Here is a 24,676-nt window from a genome sequence, read left to right on the forward strand (position 1 = left end):
AGGTGAGGAAAGATGCTTTGGAAAAGATACCCTTCTTTGCTTCCCACTTAAGCCATCCCTTGTCACGAAGAGGGCCCATGGGGCAGGGAGTGAAACACCCAAATGGGATCTTTTGGGCCACGTAGAGGGAAGGAGGAAAGGGAGACTGCTGCATGGGTTTTGGTTCATAAAAAATCACTGATGGTTTTAAATTAATCCTAGAGAAAGGCTCCAAAAAAAGGAGTACTCAGCAGTTTAAAGGGACCCTCCTGACAATACACCTATTTGAGAATACCAAAATGAATTTCTGTTTTCAGATGGTGGCTTTACTCAGTACTGGGGTCAACATGTCTCCCCCATCATCACTGACTGTATTTTAGCAGCTGTGCTGAGTGACCTCCCCAGCAGCAGCAGAGTTTGGGGTGTGATGGAAGGACAGGGTACGTGTGCCTTGGGTGTGCAGCACCATTGTAGCCGTGAAGATCTTGCACTAATTTGCACCCCCTACAGAAGCACAGGAGGGGAGCATATGGGCTGGGTGATTAGGTTGGGGTTTTTTTGTTTCAGCAGCCTCCTCAGCCCTGCCCACACACATGCTTTCCCTGTGGGGCTTTCCCTGTAAGTGTGTCTGTAACCTGGTCTTGGAAAGAGGCTGAGCTCTGACCTTTCGTTTGGCCAACATCCTGCATTCGCTGCCTCTGGAGCCTCCTGTCCCAACCTCCTTGCCCAAGTGCATAAGAAAGCACGTCCTAACTTATTCCCACCATAAATTAAAGCCGGCAGCTCAGAAGTGAAACAAGAGAGGCAAGAGGTTCCCTGCAAGATTAGCCAGCTGGAGAGAGATGAAAAGATATTAAAAAATCTGAAAGCTGAAGTTGGTCTATCCTTTCAAATACCAGCTGGGAAATCAACACAGAGAACTTTTGGGGGTATTAATTTCCTCTGATTTCAGGCAAACAACTGGCTCAATGAGACTAAGCACCACCAGAGACTGTTCAACCTTCTCTCCATGATCCTACTGAAGGCAGCACTTCACTCCCCTTCCCCACCACAGACCCTCTGCAGCTCACATCTGGGGCAAGCACAGGTGCCCAGGAAGAGGAAAACCCCTGGTGCTTGCCCTGCTTTGACATTTAACTCTAGTCATGTGCCTCTTTCAAAAAATTTGCCTTGGAGATGCAGGCTGACCAGAAGTGGGGCAGCCCAGCCCCTTGTGTGAACAGGTTGGTGGGTTCCAGTATTTCAGTAATTTGATTGTTTTGCCCAATAGGATATTGAAGCTTCCTTGAGATTATGGCTCCTGACATGAAAATAAAAGCTTTGTTTGGGTTTGGATTGTTTATCTGGTCTGGTTTTGAGCTCGGACTAAAGAACAGAGAATAATTGCTGGGCCTCACTGTGATTTGCTGTGCATCAGGAACCCTCACAGAGCCTGATCTGCAAAGCAGGTGCAGTGTGCCAGGCACATCCATCCTTCCTTTTCTTTCTTTTCTTTCTTTCTTTCTTTCTTTCTTTCTTTCTTTCTTTCTTTCTTTCTTTCTTTCTTTCTTTCTTTCTTTCTTTCTTTCTTTCTTTCTTTCTTTCTTTCTTTCTTTCTTTCTTTCTTTCTTTCTTTCTTTCTTTCTTTCTTTCTTTCTTTCTTTCTTTCTTTCTTTCTTTCTTTCTTTCTTTCTTCCTTTCTTTCCTTTCTTTCCTTTCTTTCCTTTCTTTCTCGCTTTCTTTCTCGCTTTCTCGCTTTCTCTCTCTCTCGCTTTCTTTCTTTCTCGCTTTCTTTCTTCTTGCCTCCTTGCTTGCTTTCTTTCTTCTTGCCTCCTTGCTTGCTTTCTGGCTTTCTTACTTGTTTTCTTTCTTGCTCTTTCTTGCTTTCGTGCTTGCTTTCTTTCTTCCTTTCTCCCTTTCTCCTTTCTTCCTTTCTTTCTTCCTTCCTCCCTTTCCTTCCTTTATTTCCTTCCTTTATTTCCTTCCTTTTCTTCTTCTTTCCAAATACACTTTGTGATTTGGCTGGAACATGTGTGTTCAGGGGAGCTCACATCAGGCAGACAGCAGGCAAGTGCCCCCTCCCGCCCGCAAGCAGCGCATGGATGTGTGAAATCCAGGGCTGAGTGTTAATTTGAGGGCTGATGGAGAGATTTCCTCTGCAGAGCTCCTGGGGAAGAGCCACACAGGCCTGGGAACCCAGCATGGGCTGCAGCAAGTCTGTATTTGGCAACATTTTTGGGCAGCACAACGCTGGCCTGGCACATTTGCTGGATGCTTTCAAGATTCATCATCAAGTGGTGCTGTAACAACAACTCACTCTCGTATGTAGCCTCTTAGCTGAGGGCCTGAATATGCTTTAATTACGACTTTCAGTAAGATCTGTGTGAATAAGTGAGTCACAGATAACAGATTTTAGATCAACTCAGAACTAAATGCTGAAGAAATTCAAACTGAGTTGTATTTTTCTTTCTCCTGGATGAAATGAAGTATTTTGTTTCAGCCAAAACAAATTTTGCTTGGATTTGGAATTTTACATTTTTAGAAAAAATTAAGGAACTTAAGTCTTAAAACAAAAACAATAAAGAAATGCCATATAAAACCCCATCAAATCTAAGTCTTCCAGCTTTTTCAGACTTTTTTCTCATTATTTTTGGCCAAAGCTCATCACCAATATCGGCTCAAGCCTGCTAATAGTTTTGGTCAGCTCAGTTTTTCAGTGTTTTGAAAGTCTAGTATTTTACAAAAACTTTCACTGTTCTCTGCTGTTGGTACAGTTGGTAGGCAGGCTTGGTATTCTCATTTACAGATGGATAAAGTTGGGCAAAGATAAGGAAAGTAAAGAACATTAGAGCAGAAGATGAGTCACCAGCCGTGCTGGGAACAAAACCCACATCTTCTTACTGTGAAAGCATGTCACAGTTCCCAAAAATGATGGAGAATTAATGAAGCATGTTCTAATGTGAATTAACAGAGAAGCATCAAGCACTCTCCACCTTTGTAACATGTGAAAAGGTATATGAAGGTGGATCAAAGAGCGTAAGTACCACTGAAATTTCCACTGCTTAACCTCTCACTTGCCAAAAAAAAATCCCAGTTTTTCAAGAATTCTAGTGGGAGAGCAAGTTTTACCCCTGCAAAGGAAAGCTTGAAGCTGTGTGACTGCTCAGGAGAACATTTTTAAATTATCCTCTCCAAAGGGCTCAGAGCAGAGCTGCATGTTATAATTTATTTGTGTTCTGTATGGCTTGTGGGAAGCCAACTAAGGGCTGGCTGGAGAGGAAAAGAAGTCTCCAGGTTGGGAAGCCCCTCTGCCTTCCCTGAGGCAGAAGCATCATGCTCCCACATTTGTGGCTCTGCACTCCCAGCCCCAGTGGGACCTGCACTCCTTTCCCGCTGTGCCCCGGAGTAAAGCCAGCATGTGGACCTCCTGCCTCTGCTCACGTAGCACCTTTTCTCCCCACACCTCGGTGCACATGCTGCTGGCCACCAGCCAGCCAGAGGCAGTCACTTGCTGCAGAAGGCTCCTGCTATTTTTGGAGGGCTGAAGGAAGCTGCACAGCCCCAGCCTCCCCAGAGACTAAGCGGGAGTAACCGAATGGGTGCACCTGCCATGAGCTACATGTGTGGACGCTGCTTTGTACCTCCCTGAAACCCCTGAAACCCCTGCAAAGGGGCCACAGCAGGTTGGGGCACAGAGCAGGAGCCAGTTCCTGTGCCATCCTGCTCCAGGGAAGAAAATATAGAGCAGCCCACACCCCAAATGCACCCCAAGCCCCTGCAGACCCACGGCAGCCCCTGTCAGCCAGCTGAGCATGCTGATTGCAAATCCATCCTGCATTTTCGGACAGGAGTCCAGGCTGGGCTGGGAGGAATCCAGCACTGCTGGCCTGGGCCTTTCTGGTGCCTCTGCACCTCATGTACTGCTAACCCTGGCACTGTGGAGATGGAAAGCCAAAAGGCAAAGTGACCAGGGCTGGGACCCCCAACGTGCCACAGCAAAGGGGTTCTGTGGCTTAGCAAGGCCAAAAGCTGCCTTTCCCAGCAGCAGTAAGGGAAGGATGAATGTTCAGTATTACAAGTCCATCCCAGACGAACCATTATGGTTTTACTATGCTGCATTTTATAGGATAGTTTAAGATAAAAATGGTGATTTGTCTAATACTATACTACTTACATTATAGCATTAAAAATACAATTTTACTATAATAATTTCTTCTCCCCCAGGCTTTTATATCTATAAAAGAAAGTGCATATGGCTCTATAAATCTTAACAGACCCAATAAGCCCTTCCTCTGCCAAGCACTGCCTTTAACTTTCTCCTCAAATACAACTGGCAGAGTTTTCCCTAATCTCTTTCAGATACACTCTGATTTTTGGGTGTAAAACTGATTGGGTTGGTCTGATGACCACTTGGACTGCGTTTTGTCTCATCAGCATTGAGACAGATATAATTTCTGTCTCTCCCCAAAGTGTACCAATAATTTAGCCATATCTATTTTTGAGCACGTGGGTAGCTTGATGTGCAAAAGTCCTCATGCCTCAGGCAGGTTTAGATCACTTTTGATCTTTGTTAATGCACATCTGAAATTCTGCACATTCATGTTGCACCTGGTACAAAATTATACAGCATGTTTATGTGTTTGTAGTTAACATACCCAGTTTGGAGCATACAAAGCTAAACTCCTTTTGCCTTCAGCCAGTTGCTGATAATAAAATATTTCCAGTAAATCTAAACAATCTAATTTCTTCCTTCCCTCTTCCCTTCCCCCACAGCAGCCTTGAATTGTTTTGGAGCCACTCTCTAGGCAGAAATTTGTACCTTTTACTCCTGCTTTCAAATTACAGTTCAGGGCTGACGTATGATCATGTTTGCATGGCTTTAAAAGAAAAGAGGCAAAGCAACAGTTTATAGACATTAATTAAAATTCTAAGCGCTGCAATGGCAACTGGGTGCTAAGTTGCTCTTTGCATTGTCATTCATGAAAGTATTTGGAAATTCTATCTGGCAACTTTCAAATGACTATGCAGAATGCTTTAAAAATTACTGTGCTGAGTTTCTGACCTTATTTCTTCTTTAAAGAACTTCTTGCATATGGATGTTCCAATGCAGGCGTTGCATTTATCAAGTCCCAGGAAAGTCCGGCCAAAGCTGTAGCTGGGTTTGACGTGGGGCACAGATGGAGAAGTTGTTGCTGCTGTGGAAGGGTTACAGCTCAGAGCCAAAACCAGGAGCAGCATCAATGGATCTGCAACTCTGGAGCAAAGGCAACATATCCAGCGCCCCATCTACAGGAGTGAAGAGCTCTGCCTCTTGCAAATTATCCCTCTCTATGCTTTCGGTGCCTTTTTGATGACCTCAGCCTGCAGTGCTGAGCCCCGAAACACGGCAAGACACTCTGGGTGCAGGAGATCCTGCTGTAGTCCCCATCCTGCCAGCTGGTCACTGGCTCTATTGGCTTAAGGTTTGGGTGGGAAAGATATTATGTAGGGTGGGGAGAAGGAAATACATGGAGGATGCAGATAACTTTGGTTGTCATGGTTACCTTTCCTTTACTTGGTGCAGCTGCTTTGGCCCCTGCTGACCCTCCCATCAACAGACTTGGAATACAGCACGAAGAAATGCTCATCTGCCCTTACTGCAGACAAATGAAGGATATCCTGTCGCTGGAGCAGAGGGCATATGCCGGACACATAGTAAAGACCCATTTGGATGGAGTAATAGCATGGCAAAAATGCACATTTTACCAGAAGCCAGACCATTGGTGTTGCTTTTTTCCTGGACATTTGTGATGGTGCACGGCTTGACTTCTTGGACGCTTTCTTGGCTCAGTTTTCCCTTCTCTCAGAAGCACTGAAAAGGCTGTCAGGTGGAATCATTGCTGTTCTGTTTCTTGAGAATACCATTGTTTCACAGCAATTGCACCACAGTGTTTCATGCCACAGAAAGCAGAATAGCCTGAAGCTTTCCAAAACTCCCAGCTGACTTAACATTCTGGCCTCTAAGCCACTCTTGGAAAATGGAGCTTTTCTACAAGACTTCTGTACTTTTGAATGCCTTTTCCTGACGTCACTGGCACTGAAAAGAATCTGGAGAAAGGAATGGGGGCTAACTCAGGAACATGTCAGAGGTTTCCAATACACTTAGAAATTACTGTGATCATACCCAAAAGCTGTTCTAATGAGGTCAAAGACTTGAAAGTTACTGAAAAGGCTGGATAAACCATCCTGGCTTGGGTGCTGGGTGCAGGTCTATGCTTTTCCTGGTACAGGAGCTCTGGGATGGAAGCATGAGCCCTGTCAGACTGCTAGGGAGGGCAGGAAGTACACCTTGAAGGAACAGGTGGTACCCTGACCCCAGGCAGCACATGTGTTGCTGTGGTGACACCAGGCTTTGGTCCTCTCCCACTCTGTTTTGATTGACACAGGAGGCTCTCCTGGACCATATCTCACCATGGCATCAGACTGAGGTGTCTCATCCCCAGCTGGACTACTCCCACCATGTGGATAAGCCATTTCCTAGCACATTTTTAATGGAAAAAAGGTGCACTGTACCCTTCATTTTCCCCTCCAGTCTTTAACCACAGCCTGGTGAAACTAAGGGACATGAGACCCTCAGGGGTGCACACTGGGCTCTGTGATTGCCCCTCACTTTCTGGAGGGGCTGCTGGAGGAGGGTGATCCTAACAGGGCAAAGCAGCTCTTTAAAACACAGATGGTCATTAGTTGTGGCACTTGGGAGATCCGAGGTCTCTCCTTTACTCCATACCCTTGTGGGAGGTTGTTTCATCTCCTGGTGCATCCCTATGCACAAAATGGGGATAGTGACATTTAGGGTTTGTCTACAGGGTGCAAGCACACACAGAGCAGGATAATGAGCCCTGCTGAGAGGGAAGAGGGAAGTAATGAGCCCTTGGGAGGTGCTGAAATGCCAGCAAGTGCATTCAGCTCACAGCTCTGCATTGCACCATGATCACATTTGGCCTTATACTCCAGTATAAAACTCTTTGAAATGCATTGGTGGAAGGAGACACACCAGAGCTAAACAGGATTAACTGTTTCCCACTTCCAGAAGTTATCCCTGGCCTTTTCTATTGCCAGTACATTGTTCCTCTCCCCTCTGCAGGAATCAGCCCTGCCCATGGTTTCCTGCCAGGAGCTCTGCAACGTTGGCCATGTTCACATTGCTCCCTGCACAGCTTTTCCAGAGATGGTACCAAAATTCTGCATCAGCAATCTGTTTTCATCTTCATTACATAATATATACAATATACGTCCTTCAGCTTCTTTACTAATTTATTTGCCTGCAGTCTGTCTTCAATTCTCTGTTGTGATTTTAAGAGCAGAAACCCAGGCTCCTGTCTCCTGCTGCTTGCATTGCCCCATGGAAAAAGAAGGCCTTCAGCCTCTGGGGCTGGTAACTGGGCCTTTCTCATGGCAAACCCTGTGCTCTGGCACAAAAACCCCACTACATGGGTAGCAGTTTCTGTGCCACTAATGATGCCTCAGTGGCTGTTTTGTTCTTGCTCTTTCATGTAGTTAGGGCACATGTGAAGTAAAGCTTCTCTCTCCCTAGGAACAGCACATGTAATTGTATTTCCTTATAGTTTATCACACCTGCATCACCTTCAAGTGTTGTAAAAGCAACTTTTTATTCAAAGAGTGGGAGCTGGTCCATCATATCATCATATCCACCTCAAGCTTGCTGCTGGTATTTGCCCTGGCCCCCAGGGTCTGAGTCCTCTCCTTCCCTCAAACGTTTTTGTCAGGCTAGGCAGACCTCAAGCACAGGTGATGTGTGCAGGAAACACCCATTCATGCTCACAGCACTGAAAAAACAAAGCTTAAAAATAAGTACACATATGTCTCAACTAGCCCAAAGTGGCAAACAAGAAACCCCAGCTGCTGTATGTTGTGAGAGGGGCTGTGCTTCTGAAAGCAGCCTCTCTTTCATTGGGGTGGTTCAGCAGGTAATGTCAAACCTGTATTTGTTTTCCTCTCCTTCTGGTGGTATTGTGGCCAGGTGGTGAACACCAGGTCTGTGGAAGCCTTGTAGATCTCCTTGTGCCAGGTGGGATTTTTAGGGCACTAGTCACAGAGGGCTCTGCTGGGTTGGCTCCAATGACTCAATGGGACCTTCACAAACCTTGTAATAAGACACTTTTGTGCAACACCATTAACCATGTGAGAGCATAAAGCCAGTGGCCCTTACAGAAAGGACTAGTTAGTCTTCCAAAAGTTATAATTTCTAAAAATTTCTATTATGGATCAATATTCCTGCACTGCTCTATCAAAGTCAGACCAATTGCAGAAAAGCTTTTGGAGAGGTGTCTACCACCAGAGGTAAAAGTGTTTATCTAGTCCTCATTTCTCATGTTCTTCTCATGCCATGAGGAGTGTGGAAACACACTTGGCAGCACAGCCCCACTTCTGGACATGACCCTGTGGGCAACAGAGATTCTGGGTCCCCAAACCACCCAGTCTCTCTGCAGAACCCAATGGCTGTGGGTTTGGATGACTGTGGGTTTGGATGGCTGTGATCTCAGACTGCTCATCCCATGCTGCTGGCTCTGGAGGAGATAAGGGGAACACAGGCTGATTTTTCCTAAGTATTCATGGGGTGAAATACTCCTTTTACTTAACACACCTCCCAGTTTCCACCCAATCTGTTAATGTAATTAAGATATTCCCCACTGACTCTTTCCACCCCAGTCCCTTGCCCACCTGCCCTGAACAATGCCAGCTGCCTTCAGGGGTGAGATTCATGTCAGCAGAGCCTTTACAGATGCCCTCTCCCCATCCCATGCTGCTGACTGGTTCACCCCTAAGAAAATGTGGTGCCATTTCCTTGCTCTGGATCTAACTGTGACACTGGAAATGGCTGTGCAGACATTAATTAGTTAAATTTAATTTAGTTGATTAATTTTGGGTAATCACCACTAAATATTTTGAAACAGCCCAGATGCAGAGGAGCAGAAGGTGCAAGTGCTGGTGCTCCTCAGCTGGCATTGCCACCAGGATACTCACTGCCACTGACCTGCTTCTGCTCACAGGGATCTTGCTGCCTGGGCAACCTAAACAGCAGGTTTTGGATGTCACATCATCTCATCTTCCTCTTCATCCCAGGTCTGCTGCTGCAAAAGAGCCTTCTCAGCAAGTATGGAGTTGCTGAGCAACCCAGCACTGCCAGGAGGGTTGCGGGAGGGCTGCATCTCACTACCATGCACAGGGAGGAATCAACAGACAGGAAAAATAAAAGTTTTACTGGAAGAGGAGAGGCTTCTGCTCTTCCTGAGGTCCTCGGGAAGCCCTGCCTGGGTCTTGCTGCCTGCAGGGCCCGGATAAGACCTTGGCTGCCACACAGAGCGGCTTTGCAGGACAGGGTGGAAGTCAGCTCAGGGTGTGGTGCAACATGATTATTCTTAATAGTATTTTTCATTAATCACATCCAAGATAGTTGTTAAACGATTGCCAAGCAACCAGTACAGACTTGATATCAAACTGCTTATCACGTCAATCCCAGTTCAGGCTGGATGTGTGGATTAATAGCTGGAGCAGCTTGACACATTTTCAATTCTTTTCTAAATGAAAAATGTGTCTTTCTGAATGCTACAAAACTCATAGCACTTGGGAGGATGCGATCACTTCCTTTTTCTCTGCTTTCCTCCTGATTGCATGATTATGAAAGAAACATCTGTTTTGAAGTGATCTGCAAGAGAAAATTTTTGTTCCAGTTGGATTTGTAATGGACAGAACACTGATTCTCCCATACTGTTGCTTTCCCTTTTTCTGTTGCTGAAAGATGAAAGGAAGAGGAGGACGAAAAAAATCAAGTAAGCAAACCCCACTGCCCAGACTACAAATACAGACAGAAAATGGGGGTACTGAGATGTGGGTGGAGTAAAACACCACAGCTGAGCTGGCAGAGCATGTTTGCACTTCAATTCACTTTGAGAAGCTTTGACGTTGTGTGTGTATGAATTTTGTTACATTTTGAATCAATGAAAATGCTAAAACAGATATAAAATTTGGCATTTTTTTTGTCTCACCTGGGAGTAATTCCTATTGTTTGATAAGCTTGGATGTAATCAGTCTGAAGCATCAATAATTTAGTATATTAATTATATAAAAATAGGTATTGTTCTGTATCTGTGGTATTTTTTGATTCTCCCTGACTCCATTATTATGCTCATGAAAAGGAAACCTGTTGTTCCTCTGGAAATCTCCATCTTTGCACTGGAATAAAAAGCCAGTGAGAAGAAAAGCCTCAGGCACTGCAGTCAACAGATAAGGCCACTTATAGTTTGTGAGAGGCTGAAATGTCAGTACAAAAGGCCACCAAACACTCTCAGCTACTGTGGTGTTTGCAGCATTCATGGGAGATGGTGCCAAGCAGCAAAAACTGTGGAAGAGGATCCTGGATTTTGGTGCATCAGTATCCACAGAAAGAAAATGAGATACAGGAATCTGAGCCTGAGGGAAAACGACAGTAAAAAGAAAATTGGCTGCACACCAGAACAACAGGGTGTGTTGGTCACTCCCTGCACAAACCTTGCAGGAAGGAGGAGAGGATGAGCTGCTTGGAAAGGGAACAAAGCTCCTTGTCAAGGACATGTCCTTGGTGGTGGCCTTGCATGTGCTCCTGGACTGCTACTACAGCCAAACATCTCCTTAGGTCGAGTCCAAGTCCACCTGACTGCAACTGAAACACCAGCACCTGAGTGGTGATTTTCTTTGATGATACTGTAACAGAGAAACCAAGCATCTCTTCCTAGGCAAAATAAATAACTTAGTAAAATTCCCTTCCTACAGAAAACCAGAAATATTTTCTCACCATTCAGTTTTTTACAGGAGAAAGACCTCCCCACAATATTTTTCTTGGATATGTGCTATTGGTTCTGTGTCCCAGCAGTTAAAAGGACTAAAAATAATGCAGACTTTTTGGTGCCATTATGATTTTTGATCAAATTCCTCTGCGAGGAAGAAGCAGAACAAAACATGGTCATTTACAATGTAAATGGCATGGCAGGAGACAATCTTGGAATGGGCTGGCTAAGGAACCAGAGCTGTTAAAATGGCATCCTGGTTTCTGGGCTGAAATGAAATACATCTAAAATATGGGTATGAAAATATTCCTTCTGAACTAGTTACCTGGTAAAGGAAAAATCTTTAAAAAATGATGCCCTGAAAGAAAAAAACATGACAGATATTTGATCCAGTGGCAGACTGCTAACTTTGTCAAACCACAAATTTCTTTCTAGATATCTGTTTCTTAGTCCCATTTGTTTTCTGTGCACCACATTGGAATCTCTGGTTAATATTTTTAATCAGCTGTACCATTCCAGCTGTGTGGATAGAAGGAAAGGTGGTTCATGAGAAAGATGTGAAGATGTTTTAACTAACCTTGGAAGTGGTTTGACCAACACCCAGTGCCAGACCTGGGGAATTTAAGCTTGAATTTTAACAGTACAAGTGCATTTTAGGCAGTGACCTTTGTTTTTCCCATGTACCAAAGGGAACATGTGCCCTATAGTCTTAAATGTTCTTGTTATCATGCAACTGACATTTGCAGGTGACAATTTTTCACATGCATAAACAATTTTTGATATTCAGGCATCGATTCCTGTTCAGGTGGGATCAGAGCTGATATAGGCTGAGTTCTGCTGTGTACAGTGAAAACATGAGAAGGTTCTTAAAAACTGGGTTAATCCAGAAGTGTATTAATTTAAAGGGAAAATTAATCAAGACATGAAATGTATTGATTTTCCTATTTATTTATTTTTTTAAAAAAATTCATCTGTCTCTTAAACACATGGTTTCTATTCTCTTCTGGCTATAAATCTGGTATATAAGTGCTTTGGTAACTAAATATGTGCCTTGGCTACCTCCATTCTCTTTATCCATGTTCTCCCATCAGCCTCCTCCTCACATTTTATAACAGTGAATTGAAGAAATAACAGTGAATTGAAGGAGAGTCCTCCAAAGTCTTCCAGATTTAAGTAGACTTACAGTCTGGAAAACCTTTTCTACATGTAAGACTTGGTCCAACAAAGTGAAGCAGTAGAACGTATATGTAATTTTTATTTTTTTTGGCTTGTGGAGGACTCAGGTAGAGGATTCAATGCTGTATTACATTGGGGTTTACATGTCTGGATTCAGATTTTCTAGGATAGGCACAAAACCCCCTGTTAAGGAAGCAGGGTAGTGAATTAAATCCCTAAATATGACTTAATTTTGGTTCAGGTTCAGTCATGAACTCAAAAACCTGCATATCCCATGCTCCATGAGCAATGGTCAACAAACTCTGTAGCATGGGCTGTAATGCTTTGACTCCACATTTAATTGCCTGTGTTACCTGGCACCTCTGAAAGCTTGTGGCTTGTGCTCCAGCACATTGTCAGAATAGGAGAGGGGGAAAAAAATGAAAAAATCTGAATTTCAGTGGGTTTATAGCAAAAATAGACCATACATAGCTTTAGAGAAGAAATACTCTACAAGACTCCTAGAGAGCAGTAGGCAAGGAAGTGCCATTTCTTTTCATCAAACTGCTCCCTTCCCTTCCCTTCTGCCTTTAACCTCCATGGAGGGCAACTGTGCATGTCAACCTCCCTTATATCACAGACTGATTTTTCCTTCCCCTTTTGCTTTTTTTACTTCCCTCTCTGCTTTCTCACTTGCCACTTTTTCCCTGCAACAGCTGATGACACAGCAGTCGTTGTGCCAGCTGGGATGCCCTGGGAGCAGAGCAGAGCCTTGTGGAGTCCCTGGAGGGTGGGATACCTTTGTGAGAGGCATGGCCAGGCAGTGCCAGGGTTTGGTGCACTCCTCCATCCTGCTATCTGTATGGAGGAGACTACAAACCTCCTGCAGAAAGGTGTCCTGCCAACATGGGGACATAACCAGCTCCTCTTTCCCACTCTTCTCTAACTCTCCTGTACATTATCAATTTTCCTACGATTTTGTAGCATCCTTAAAATAAATTAGTGACTACTTTGAAGATCCATGTTAGAAAATGAAGCACATGCACACTTGCAAACACCTGAACAGATTCATGAAGGTATCTGGGCTGCTCTTCACTGCATTTCCAGTGACTTTGTGACTGTAGTTCTGTCAAGAAATTAATTTGGAGTGGAAAATCAAGAAACAGTTAATTAAAAAAAAAAGCAGCAAACTTTGTCTTGTTTGCACTGATTTTGCATCAGTTTCCATGGAAATGGAAGTAGAACAAGCCAAGAGCAGTGGTGTAGCCAACTTCAGCTGCTGGCTTCTAGTTCTTGCTTCTGTTTCCATGGAAATAGATGCCAAATCAGCAAAAAATAAGGTAACTTGTTTTAAGATACTAGAGTTTTAAAGGCTTGTCCTTATTTAACCTCAGGCAGGAAGATAGTTGGTGAGGGGAGCCAGCAGTGAAGTGAAAACTTTCAGAAGCTCTTTCAGCAGCTGACTCTTGTTGAACTCTGCAGCCACCCATCTTCAGAAACATTTTGTGACTTTCCTGCACGTTGTAAGTAAAACATACTTTTCTCTTGTCATGGATGGTCACAGCAGTCTGTAAGAGCCCAGGCTAACTCCTCTTTGCAATGCAACCACCCAACGGTCTCCTTAAGGTTGTCTTTGCCTCCAAGACTTCAGAAAGAGATTTGCTTTTCTGTTACAATACGCAAACTGCTTCCATTCCAAAAGCAAAACTTTGTGTCTCAACATAGGGAAAGAGAAGCAAAGAAATATTAGCTGGGGGAATTCCTGACTGTGTTTTGCAACAAACATCCCACTTTCCTTTTTCCCCTAACCTCTGAAGGCAAAATTTCACGGAGATAAAAGAAGTTGACCATAACCAGTTGCTTATAGCAAAATGCAGGTGGTGAAGCAGGCAAATATGAACTGAACACAAAAAAAGATTTGTAATTTCAAGAACTGAAATTTCACCCAAAGCTCATTTTTTAAAAAAAATCAACTTTAGCAGAAAGTTATTTCAAGGTTGACTTTTGATACTTCACTGTTACTGTGAAGGAATTGTCTGTAGGGAAGAGTATTTCTTGGTGGGAAGTTGTGTCAAGACAGATATGAGAGTCCCATCCTCAGCCCCAGTGTTCTTTGAATTGCTGGTAAATTGGGATTGTTCCCAGCTATCCTCCATCTCCCTTCCCACACAACCCCTTTGCTCACATGCTCCTCAGGCATCTCTTTAATAGGCTGCAAAGACACCCTAAGACATTGGATCATATCACAGGTCACTTGTGGCTCCCTTTTTGGTAGCAGGATATGTCTGGAAGCCATAGTGTAGGTATATGTCCAAAAAAAAAATCTTGGCTGGCATTTCTAATTCTAATGAGACATTCCTTCATTTGCAGTATTACATTTTTCCTTTAAATGACATAAAATCTGCTCTTGCAAGGGCACGTGCTTTGCTTCATGCACTAAGAATATTCCCTTGGGCTGCTGAGTGAGTAAATAGATGAGGAGTGCAGGCCAACCTAATTTGAAAGAAGTGGATCAGGCTTAGTCTGAGGCCTCACAGTTGTTAATTTTAGGTATTATAAGGAATGTGCTCATTTTCTAACTCGTTTCTGTGGATCCTCTTTGAAGAAAACCCAAGAAACATCAAGGCCTTCAAGAAATTGCCAAAAAAAAAAGATAAAATTTTTTCATAAGGAACATTTTAAAATACGGGAGATTTTTTTCTTTTTCCTCTGCATACTTTGTCTTAAAATGCATTCTGATTGCTTTATCAGACACTTATTGCTGCTGTTGCTGCCATAACGTGATTTCTTTGAAGATGTTTTTGAGCTGTTGGGCTCCTGTTTGAGGGGAGGAACCAAGTCCATCTTACCTGTAATCCTCCATGCATTTCACTAATATTTCCACTGGAAAAGCTTCAGCCTCTTGTGTAATGGAAAAAAATATCAGGGAAGCAATGGAAAGCCAATTCATCCATTTGAAGGGGAGATGGGAGGAGTGTGGAGCTGAGATTATCACTGCTCCACAGGTGTTGGTAATTCAGCTTTTAATGTCCCTTTTTAACTCTCCATTACACAGCAGTTCATCATCCTTCAGGCTTGCAGCAGTGCTTCCAGGTCACTGACCTGCAGAAACGTCCTGGCCCTCAGCTTGCAGTGGTTAAATCACACAGGCAGGGAAATGGGCTCTATTTGCCAACTCTTGTGCAAACAGCTCAAAGCACCAGAGCATGACTCAAGGGATCATGAGAACAGACTATGAGAATAGCACGTTGTGGAGTCAAAACCAAGACCAAAAATAAAAAAAGAAAAAAAAAAAGAGCAAGGTCTGGCATGAGGTACATGTGGCAAAAAATCACACGCATGCACTTTCCTGTGAGTTTCTTGATGTTGGCAAGTCAACCATCCTGCAGCACTCTGGAACAAGCCAACATTCCTGTCCCGGGAATCCAGCCCTGCCAGCCCAGCCAAACATGCTGTGCCCCTGCCATGCCCAGGCTGCCACAGTGGGTGGGCACAGAGCATGGGGTGGCAGAAGGGTTGGAGACATTCCAAGCAAGGATAGCCCGTCCTCTGCTTTTCCTGCAAAGTGACTGCTCCCAGAGCAGAAACTGCTCCTGGGGGAGCATCTCATCAATAAAATGAGGCAGCAGCAGCCACCAGGTGCTTGCCATGAGTGGAGGGAGGCACCATGCTGGGAAACTTCCTTCCTAGGGCTCTGGCCAAAAGTCACTGTATGTGAAAACCTCCTCCCAGAGCCACATGGCTGAGCTGAGTGGTGATTGAATAATGCATAAAAACAGTCACACAATCCCTGCTGGTAGCCAGTAATAGGTAGGGGAATGTGGACAGGGGAAATGTGGGACCACTTGTGCCTGCTGGGGCTGGGACCTGAGGATGTTCCTGTCCTGATCCCTGCGGTTGGTCAGACATAATTTCTTCCTGGCCCTGGACTCAGGTCATCATCTTCCTCAATTCCAGCTCCATACCCTGCAGGATACTCCTTGCTCTCCCACCTTTTTGGTGCAAGTCAGAGTGGATTTGTGTGACACCTTGACCCATGACAGCCCCTCTTGCAACCAAGGCAAGGGTTAGAAAAGAGAAAATGTGACCAGTGAAGCAGCACAATTGCTTTGCTCCAAAGCTCAGCCTTGACTGGGACATGACCTTTGTCCAGTCATCTCACCAATGGACCTTAAAACTTGTCACTTTTTTCTGTGTCTGCAGAATTTTTTAGTTTAATTTGAAGTCTAATATGTTCCTCAATCATAGAGTAAAAGGCATACTACCTTTTTTCAGCTTTGACCCGTGACTAGATAAGGCTGCCTTGTATATGCGTGTACCTGTACAGCTTTTTATTTTATTTCTTTTTATTGTCTGTACTAATGATTTTAATTCTGGAGGGTTTTGCATTGGAAATGGAAGGCCTGTAGTTTTCACAGCACAGATGGGAGATAAAAGCACTATAATCACAGAGTGGGATCAATGAGACTTTTTTCCAGGAAGATGCTAAAGGCATTATTTGGCATTAACAAAGAAAGGCATAATTAGAAAATAGGCAGAGAAGGCTTTATTCCTGTAATTAATTTCAAAGTTGGAAGTTCCCTAGTGCTCTTCTGTTCAAAAGTGACAGCATATGAGCCATTGCAAAGGAGATGTGTCTTAATCATAAATCAGAAACGGAGGAAAGTGAAACCTGTGTTTCCACTGACTTTAAAAAGAAAAAGCTGTAATCTGCAGTTAATGTGCATTCTGACTGTATGAGAAGAAAAACAATTATAAATAGTTATTGACACATTACATGAAAAGCAAGAGGAGGATGTAGCCAAACTTGGTTTCCTGGGAGACTGGGCATTTTTCTCCAGAGGAAAAAAATAATGCTTAGAAGTCACTTTGATAGCTTGAGGCTGTGCTGTGTTTGCAGCTGCTTTTTTTTTTGCACTAATTTCCTATTATTACTATCAGCCCCACTGATGGTCACAAAGATGGAAGAAGTGCTCAGCAAACTTTCCCTGCCTCCCATCTCTTTAACCTTGTCAAAACTGCTGCCAAAGAGGAAGAAATGGATCTGCCTCAGGAATGCCAGCAGCCACAGCTGTCTTGGTTACAGCCTTGATTCCATCTGGATCTTCAGCTTTTTAACAGGCAACCTGACCATCTCCCCGTGTAAGAACAAAAACTAGCAAAGGAAAAAGGTGTGGACAGCTTTCTGTATATTATTTTCCCTCCTGTGCCCTAGTCCTTGGCTGTTTTCCCCACCATCATGTCCACAGCTGAGATGTGGTTTGGTGCTTGTGAAGGCATCAGCTCTGCTACAAGAGGTTGGAGAGCTCCAGCACTGATGTTTTAACTTAGAAGCACCAGATCCCCTCAAGGCAGCTGATGTTGCACACAGAACCACACACTTAATTTTTATTTTGTAATTTTTTTAATATTGGTAGCTTTACAATTAGGCTTTTTAGTTTAGTCTGGGTGGAGCTGATGTTGTTGGCTTTGTATCATGGGTAGTGCTGGCTTGGCTGATGACTGGTGCAGGTGAATGTAGCTCTCATTGTGCCTTCTCACACCACGAGTTACTCACAGCCTGCACACACTTGCAAGTTCCCATTTGTGCACATGCTTTTGGGACTGGCTGCAGAACAATTGCACCTTCAGCTGCAATGGAGCATGTAGGCATTTATACATACCACCACTCACATGGCAAAATTTTCATGTGCACACACATTCTCTTTGTACTGACTTCCACGCTCATTTGCTTATGAGGTTGGTTTGGTCTCTGCTTACATTCCACTCCAGCTTTCTCTACTCTACACCTTTGGCTTGTTGGCAGGTGAACTTGGCATCTTGCTTTGCAATTGGATCAAAAAATGCATAAAGGTAAGAAGATTACATACAGATTCTACGTGGCATTATTTTTTTCAGAGTTCATTTGAGGACAAACCTTCTTTTTGGTCCCATTCCTAAGGTCTCTTGCTTAATGCAAACAAATACGTGCATGAGTTGATCACAGAGCTCTACCCAGCATTTCACAATATGCAGTTAACACTTGCTGATGGCAGCACTGGAGGAACGCTCTGTGTTTCCTAATGCATAGACAGAGTGTTTTAAACAGCACTTTCCTTTTCCATTACTTGTTAATGTCTAGATTCTGTTCTCAGTGCATTAGCTTCAACACTTTGCTCTCAAGCAAGTGATGCTATTTAAATCCTCCTGGAAATATTTTTGTTACATATGCAAGAATTAAAAAAATTATTTGTGTGTTTCTGGCAGAAATATCTTCTGGAACCACTAATGGTTTTCTTACCTCACAACTATATCCAGGGAATGGTCCTGTATTTACCATTCCAAGTCACTGCAGTGATGGCTTAACTCAAGACAGACAAGCTGCTCTTCTCCTTCTAATAAAATTATTTTCTCCTGATGTGTGGTTCAGTCTCATCCTTGAAGATAAGCTGGGAAAGTCACCCCAATCACTGTCAGTAGTTAGTCTTTGGCCAGCATTTGTAGTGCAAGTCTTCTTTGTGCTTTATTCATTTAAATCTTCACAAAACAAAGTTTATTAACTTTTGGAGAAAAAAGACTTTAAATTTTAATTGGATGATTCCTTTTCAAAGGTAGCAGTAATTATTTTTGAGTTATAATGATAAATCAAGTTTGCAGAAAGGCATAAATATGAATGTCAAGTACCTAAAATGTCTAAAAAATACAGAATAAGAAAAAGGAAAAAGGCTCCAAAAATTACAATATCCCAGAACATTTAGATTTGATACTAACACAGGCAAAAATGTTTGCTTAGAGTATAATTTGAAGATGTGACAGGACACAATGCCATAGGACACAATGTCATTTTTTACAGCCCATGTAAGATATGTGATGAGACACTGCAGTCCTGCAAAACAAAAAACTTCAAAGACAATTTAGTAGTAGCTTGATTAATGTAAATTTTATGAAACATTCAAATGGATATTAACGATTAGTTCAAAGTATGAAATGTAAATTTTTTTGAAAGATGTATTCAAATTTCAACCCTCATTGGCAAATGTAAATATAACATTTGGTTAAATAATTGTCCAAACTTCCACATTCAAAACCTTTCAGAACATGATCAAACTGCAGAATTAACTTTAGTATAAATCTCCTGGAACGTTTTGATTGGCTTCCCAATTGCTACTTGGAATTGGTCATAAAAATTACAATACCAAGCTTAAAATTATTTGAACATACCTAGAGCTAAGAGGCAAATAAATTTAAATTTCTTTTTACTTATTTCACTATTCCTGCTCTTTGCTTCTCCAGAAGGAAGAGCAACGTTTTGGCTTGTGCTAGAAAGGAGTCTGACTTGACTGCAGGCAACTCCAGCCTATGAGGGACTCAAAATAGACACCTGGCTCCTTCCCAAGCAATAGTTTCCAAGTGAACCAGCTCACAGCTCAGTCTCAGCGATCTCTCACTCACACAGAGACAGACTCTGCCACCTCGTTCACGCTCAGCAGCACGTTAGTCCTCAATTAATTACACAGGCTACACCCAGGATAAAGAATTATTCTCTGTGAATGAGTTTTACATGATCTAGGTCTCCAAAATGGCTTTTCTTTGTGGAGATAAGCCTCATTTGCTCCCACCCCTGGCTGTGATTACCCTACTTAGCCTCTGCTGGACCACTGAAAAATCCTCGCTTTCAGCCCAAGCCATCCCGTGGTGGGCAGCAGAAGGCAGGTCTGTGTGGGATGCACAGTCCATAGCCTGTCCTGAGCTGCTCCCAACCCCTCCAGAAGATCTGACACACCATTGTTGTCTATTGCCAAAGTATTCTGGTCTTCAGAGCAAGAAAAAGAATAATTGAAATTCGTGACTTTTCTTTGCTGTGAAAGGGAAATAAGTTTCTTACCCAGTCCTCCTTTCAGACTGGGATATGACTCAGTCCCTCAGAGTTTAAAGATGATCAGAGTCGATACTGGATTTCTTTTGTGAGATGTGTTGTAGCTGTACTAAACACTGAGGAGAAAATTACCTTCTGCTGCAGTCTGCAGGCTACCTCTTCCCAGAGAATAGCTGGAGGTAGATTGCTTTTCATCCAAAATTCAGTCAAATTCATAGTTTTAGGACTTCCCATCTAAAGCAATCTAAAATTCCTGTAGAAAAATTGAAACATACTTGTGCAACTTGGGTAGTGCCAATAAGTGGGGGATTTACATCACAGGCAACAGTATGAGAAAGATTTACTTTTTTGCTTGGCTTCAAAATGAGAAATATTACAAGGAAATGAGGGTTATTTGTGGTGCTAACAATACATATTTTTCAGGGTCTCTGGTTTCCTGCAGTGCCTCATCCTTAAGGCACTTTGTTGTGAACATGTTGGCACACATCCTTTTCCCAAGCCAAAAGCCACCTGGCAGTTACAGCAGGAAGAATGAAAAGCAACATCCCACATTCAATGGTAAATTCTCAACCTATGCTTGATTTGTTGTAACAATCTACCCATTTGCTCCCCTGCAGTGATAAATTACTGGTGTCTGGACCACGCTGTAGGAGGGAAATTATTTCATAATACTCCCTAAACTTATGCTCCAATGCATGAAGGTTTCTCCTTTATTTTAACATATGGGAATATCTAAAGCAATATACTCCCCATGAGGACTTAAAACAGGTTTGAAAGTCATAGTTTTATTTTGCCTCTGACATCACCTTTAACTTATATTAAACATACAAACATGCAAAAAATTTTTAAAAATATTAAAAATAATAATTACTCATTTTGGGTGCCTGGCTTATAATACTTTGCAAGTTCATTGAGTTTCAGATGGCTGGAACTGAGCACAGTCTGAACACATCTCCTAAGGCATTTTGAGTATCATATCTCAAAGCAGAGCACTCACTGGGATTATTTGCTCGTGAAAATCTTAACTGGAAGTGACATTGCTGTTAGCTAGATCCCTTAACTCAGCAGAAATTAACTGCCCCTCTGTACACAAGCTCATGTCTTTTTAAAATTATGCTTTAAATGTAAGGTGCTTGAGCTCACTTATAACACCCTACCTTATATGTAGGAAGCCTCAAGATGGCACTCTTGAACTGCAGAGTTTTTCAGGGAGGCTGGTTATGAATTTTTTTGCAAGGGGAAAGGAAAAAAAAAAAAGGAAATTCAATGGTGATTGTGAACCTGTGCATGAATAACCAAAGCAAATATCAAGAGCAATATCAGAATAGGGCATCAAAACCTACAATGGCAAAATTTCACAGGAAAGCAATAAAAATTAGCATTGATAAAACCTAGAAACTTTGTGAACAAATCCATGGTTTTTTGAAGTTTCTTCCAGTTTTTCCCTTGCTCACCATCCCTTATTAACTAATTTCTTTTCTCTCACAGATGATGTTTTCACGTTACCTTCTGAGGATCCTGAAATTGGATTAGGTGCTGTTTGGGTTTGGTTCTCAGTTCCTCCTTCCATTGTCTCCCTGTGCTCCGCTGAGGGTTCTGTGCTGGTGTCGATGACAAAAGGCACTGGTGGCTTCTCCCTGGCTATTCCTGCTTCCTCCTCGTGCAGCATGGGGACAGAGGGAGGAAGACTTGATGTCCCCAAGTACAGAGGGTGAGGAAGGACACCTGCCCACCCCTCATTTGGGTGCTGTAGAACTCACCTGCTCCTCACCAGCCTTACGTGAGCTTCTCACTTTTTGTTGTTTCCTTTCCACTTGCTGTAGCATCATTTCCTTGCATCTCCACCAGGCTCCTGGGTGGAAATCCTACATGGAACTGTGTCTACACTGCCTGGGAGACGGACATGGCTGCTGTGCCATGGCTCCAGGGCAGTTATGGAGCAGCTGACTCCCAACGCAGGCACTGTGGTGAGTAGGGAAATTCTGGCACCACCAGTCAGTCAGCCCCATTCTGTGGGACAAGGGGGACCCTCCTCAATTCAAACTTGTGTGAAAGAGGAGCTGAGAAGGGGAGCAACAACTTCCTGCCCTCACAGAACCTTTCTCCCTCTCTTCCTCTTCATCCTCCTCCTGAATAAGAGGGATTTTTGTGGAAATCAGAGAAATGTAATAGGAAGCAGTCACGGGAGGAAAGAGGAAGGCCATGGTGGACCTCTCCTCACTGGCAAAGACTTTTTGGTGATTTTCTCCCATGGCATTTGCCTTCCCTCCCTCAGCAGTTTTCCTCAGCTGTTGCTTCTCTCCATGTTGACTTTGGTGACTCGTGGCCTTGGCTGTGCCTTGTGTGAGGTCAGGGGCAGGGCTGGCACCCTCCCAGCCCACCAGCCAGCCTGCCGTGCCCGCCGCCCTCGGAGCCACCGCGGAGCCGGAGCCGCTGCCAGCGCTCTTACAAAACCATCTGCTGACTCACCCTTCCCTCTCCTGCCTAAGTGAAATCATGCCTGCCTTTAAACTCTCACTGCAGCATTACATGACATATTTGTCCACTTCTTTCCCTGTCATGAACTGCTTCAGACAAGGAGCTGTGAGGCTGCTGGAAAAGATAGTAGGTTTTTTTCTTTGCTCTAGGGCCACTAAGAAAAGCAATTTTTTTTCTGTTCTGCTTGCTGGTATAAAGGTGAATCTATTGGATCACTGGCGTCATTCCTGGAAAAACTGGGAACTGCCTTCTCTAGAGCTTGTATGGATGTGCTCAAGGTGGGAATTTCTGCTTTTGTAATGGTGTCTCTCTCCCACATGCTCTTTCTCTCAGGAATGTCATTTGAGCACAGTGTCCCGACCCCTTAGGGCAGCAGATTGATGGCTCTGAGGTTGTCACATCGTGTCAATGTCCTTTCCCATCATCACTCTCCATTGAAACGCAGACTCAGACAAATCTTTGGGTTTGGGACCAGCACTGTGAGGTTTCTCAGTTACCAGTCTAGATCAAAGACATTATTTACTTGCACCCTTCTTTGTCATTGTCATGAGCTGAATCTTTGTCCAAGCCAGGCTCTGGCACAACAGCTACCCAAAGCAAGAGCTTGATGAGTGATAGATTTTACAGACAGACAGGCAGGTAAAAAATGAGTGAGATTTTTCTGATATTGAGCCAAACCACAAAGTTTTTGTTTGTTTTGCTTTGCTTTAATTATTTTTTTACTATATGTTGATCAATCCGAGTTTTGGGTTTGCTTCTGATTTCATTACTATTTGAATCAAGTTTGTTTTGATTCTGATTCATCTGACACTTTAAAAATTTGTTTGCTGTATAAAACAGCAGGTTAATTTTCAATTGGGAAAAAACTTATAAATTGAATGTTCTGATGTTTCCAAATTTTAACAAAAAGTTAGTTGCTTTTTCCAAAGTAAACCACTTCAATCCAACTTTAAGAAAAATACCACCTAATTTTTTTCTTTAGGAAAAACTATTTGTCAGTTATGACAAATCTTATTTCTTTCATTTTGTGACGCCTATGGAAACAATAATGAAAGCCTGCTTTGGTAAGTGATATACTACTATACCTTGTTTTTTCCATGCTACAGAGCTGACTAGAACAGAGACATGGATAGGCATCGATTGTCTCAAAGCTGCTGAGAACACCTTTTAAGCACAACAGTTAAGAGAATACTTCTAGTTCCAGAAGTCTATGTTCTATCATTCGAGAACTTACTGGACAACATGAGCAGGTTGATGGTGTGTCTGGCTTCCAGAAAGATCTGTGCTCCAGCCTTCTCCTTTCCCAGGTCAACTCTACCTAGTGAAAAATATCACTTTTCTATCACTCCTGTTACACTGGTCATCTGCAGATATCAAGTATTTACATACTGCCATATTGCTATTTAATGTGAATAAATTTTGGGGACTTTACATGTAAAACCCTCCAAAACTTCAAACAATCTTTGAGCTTTGTACTAGAATTTTTACTTTAGTAGCTGTGAGATGAAAACTATTGTTCCCATCTGTCTTAACCTGGAATACTGAATTGCAGAACTTCTTACTAGAGGACATGGTAGATTTTTTAAATAGTGCTTCCTCTTTAATGTGGAAAGCCATCTCTGGGAAAGTTTGCAAGATCAGGCCCACGGTCATCATTTAGCCAAACTGCATAATTCTTAGGTCTTTTAATCTTTTCTCATAAATCAATCCTCCAATCCCCTTAGTCATATTTGTTGCTTGTCTCTGAATTCCTTCCAATTTTGCAATTTACATTATAATTAAGGCTTAGTGAAACTGATGAGAAAGTGATTTTTGGGTCCAATTTTTATGCTGCTTGTAAATATTCAAGATCTTCCTTTCCACAGGATTGTGAGGGCCCCCGAACTTCGTGATGATGGCAGGAACCAGAGAAACTCCCATTCCTGGGGCAAGGACAGATGTATTCCCAAGTTCTCCCACTGTGGCTTGCCACTAATTAGTATGCATTATCCCATTGATTTCCATGCGACTGTAACTGCCTACAGCACAATTCACAGTGAATAAGGACAGGAGGATCTGCCCCAGCCTGCACCTGGTATCACTAAATCACTGCCTGATCTTATCCAGGGTAAGTAGAGTGGGGCTGCAGGTGGGGAATGGGTTGTAATTGAGCTGTTTGGGGGGAAGAAAAGGCATCAGGCAGGGATGTCTCCAAAGGAAATGGCTGTGCTGGGAGAAGACAGTGTTGGGCAGAACACCTTCTCTGGGTGTTTTTGGCTGCCCTCACATGCTCTGTGGGTAGCTGGGGTAAATGGTGAAGTGAGAGCCTGTACCCTGTGATTGCTGTCCCACACTCCTCCTGGGTCTCTGCTCTGCTGGGGTTCCTCTCATCCACACTCCATGCAAATGCTGTCTGGAAGAGTGTATA

At 43.2% G+C, this 24,676-nt stretch overlaps 1 protein-coding gene and 1 long non-coding RNA gene across 3 annotated transcripts in view; one reads left to right on the top strand and one right to left on the bottom strand.

Moving 5' to 3' along the window:
* Positions 1 to 5,399, bottom strand: part of DIPK2B (divergent protein kinase domain 2B) — a 16,997-nt gene extending 11,598 nt beyond the window's left edge. For both annotated transcript variants that reach the window (XM_071565951.1, XM_071565942.1), the window contains exon 1: positions 5,021 to 5,399. In XM_071565951.1, the coding sequence (XP_071422052.1) occupies positions 5,021 to 5,244 (224 nt within the window). In that variant the 5' untranslated portion in view covers positions 5,245 to 5,399. The remainder of the gene's footprint in view (positions 1 to 5,020) is intronic.
* Positions 5,400 to 17,725: 12,326 nt separating this feature from the next.
* LOC139680699 (uncharacterized) lies at positions 17,726 to 21,341 on the top strand. Its single transcript, XR_011699393.1, has 3 exons — positions 17,726 to 17,789; positions 20,215 to 20,349; positions 21,280 to 21,341. It is a non-coding gene; the product is annotated as an uncharacterized lncRNA (long non-coding RNA).
* The last annotated feature ends 3,335 nt before the right edge of the window (positions 21,342 to 24,676 follow it).

This window comes from Pithys albifrons, chromosome 1 (assembly GCF_047495875.1).
Source record: "Pithys albifrons albifrons isolate INPA30051 chromosome 1, PitAlb_v1, whole genome shotgun sequence".
Lineage (NCBI taxonomy): Eukaryota > Metazoa > Chordata > Aves > Passeriformes > Thamnophilidae > Pithys > Pithys albifrons.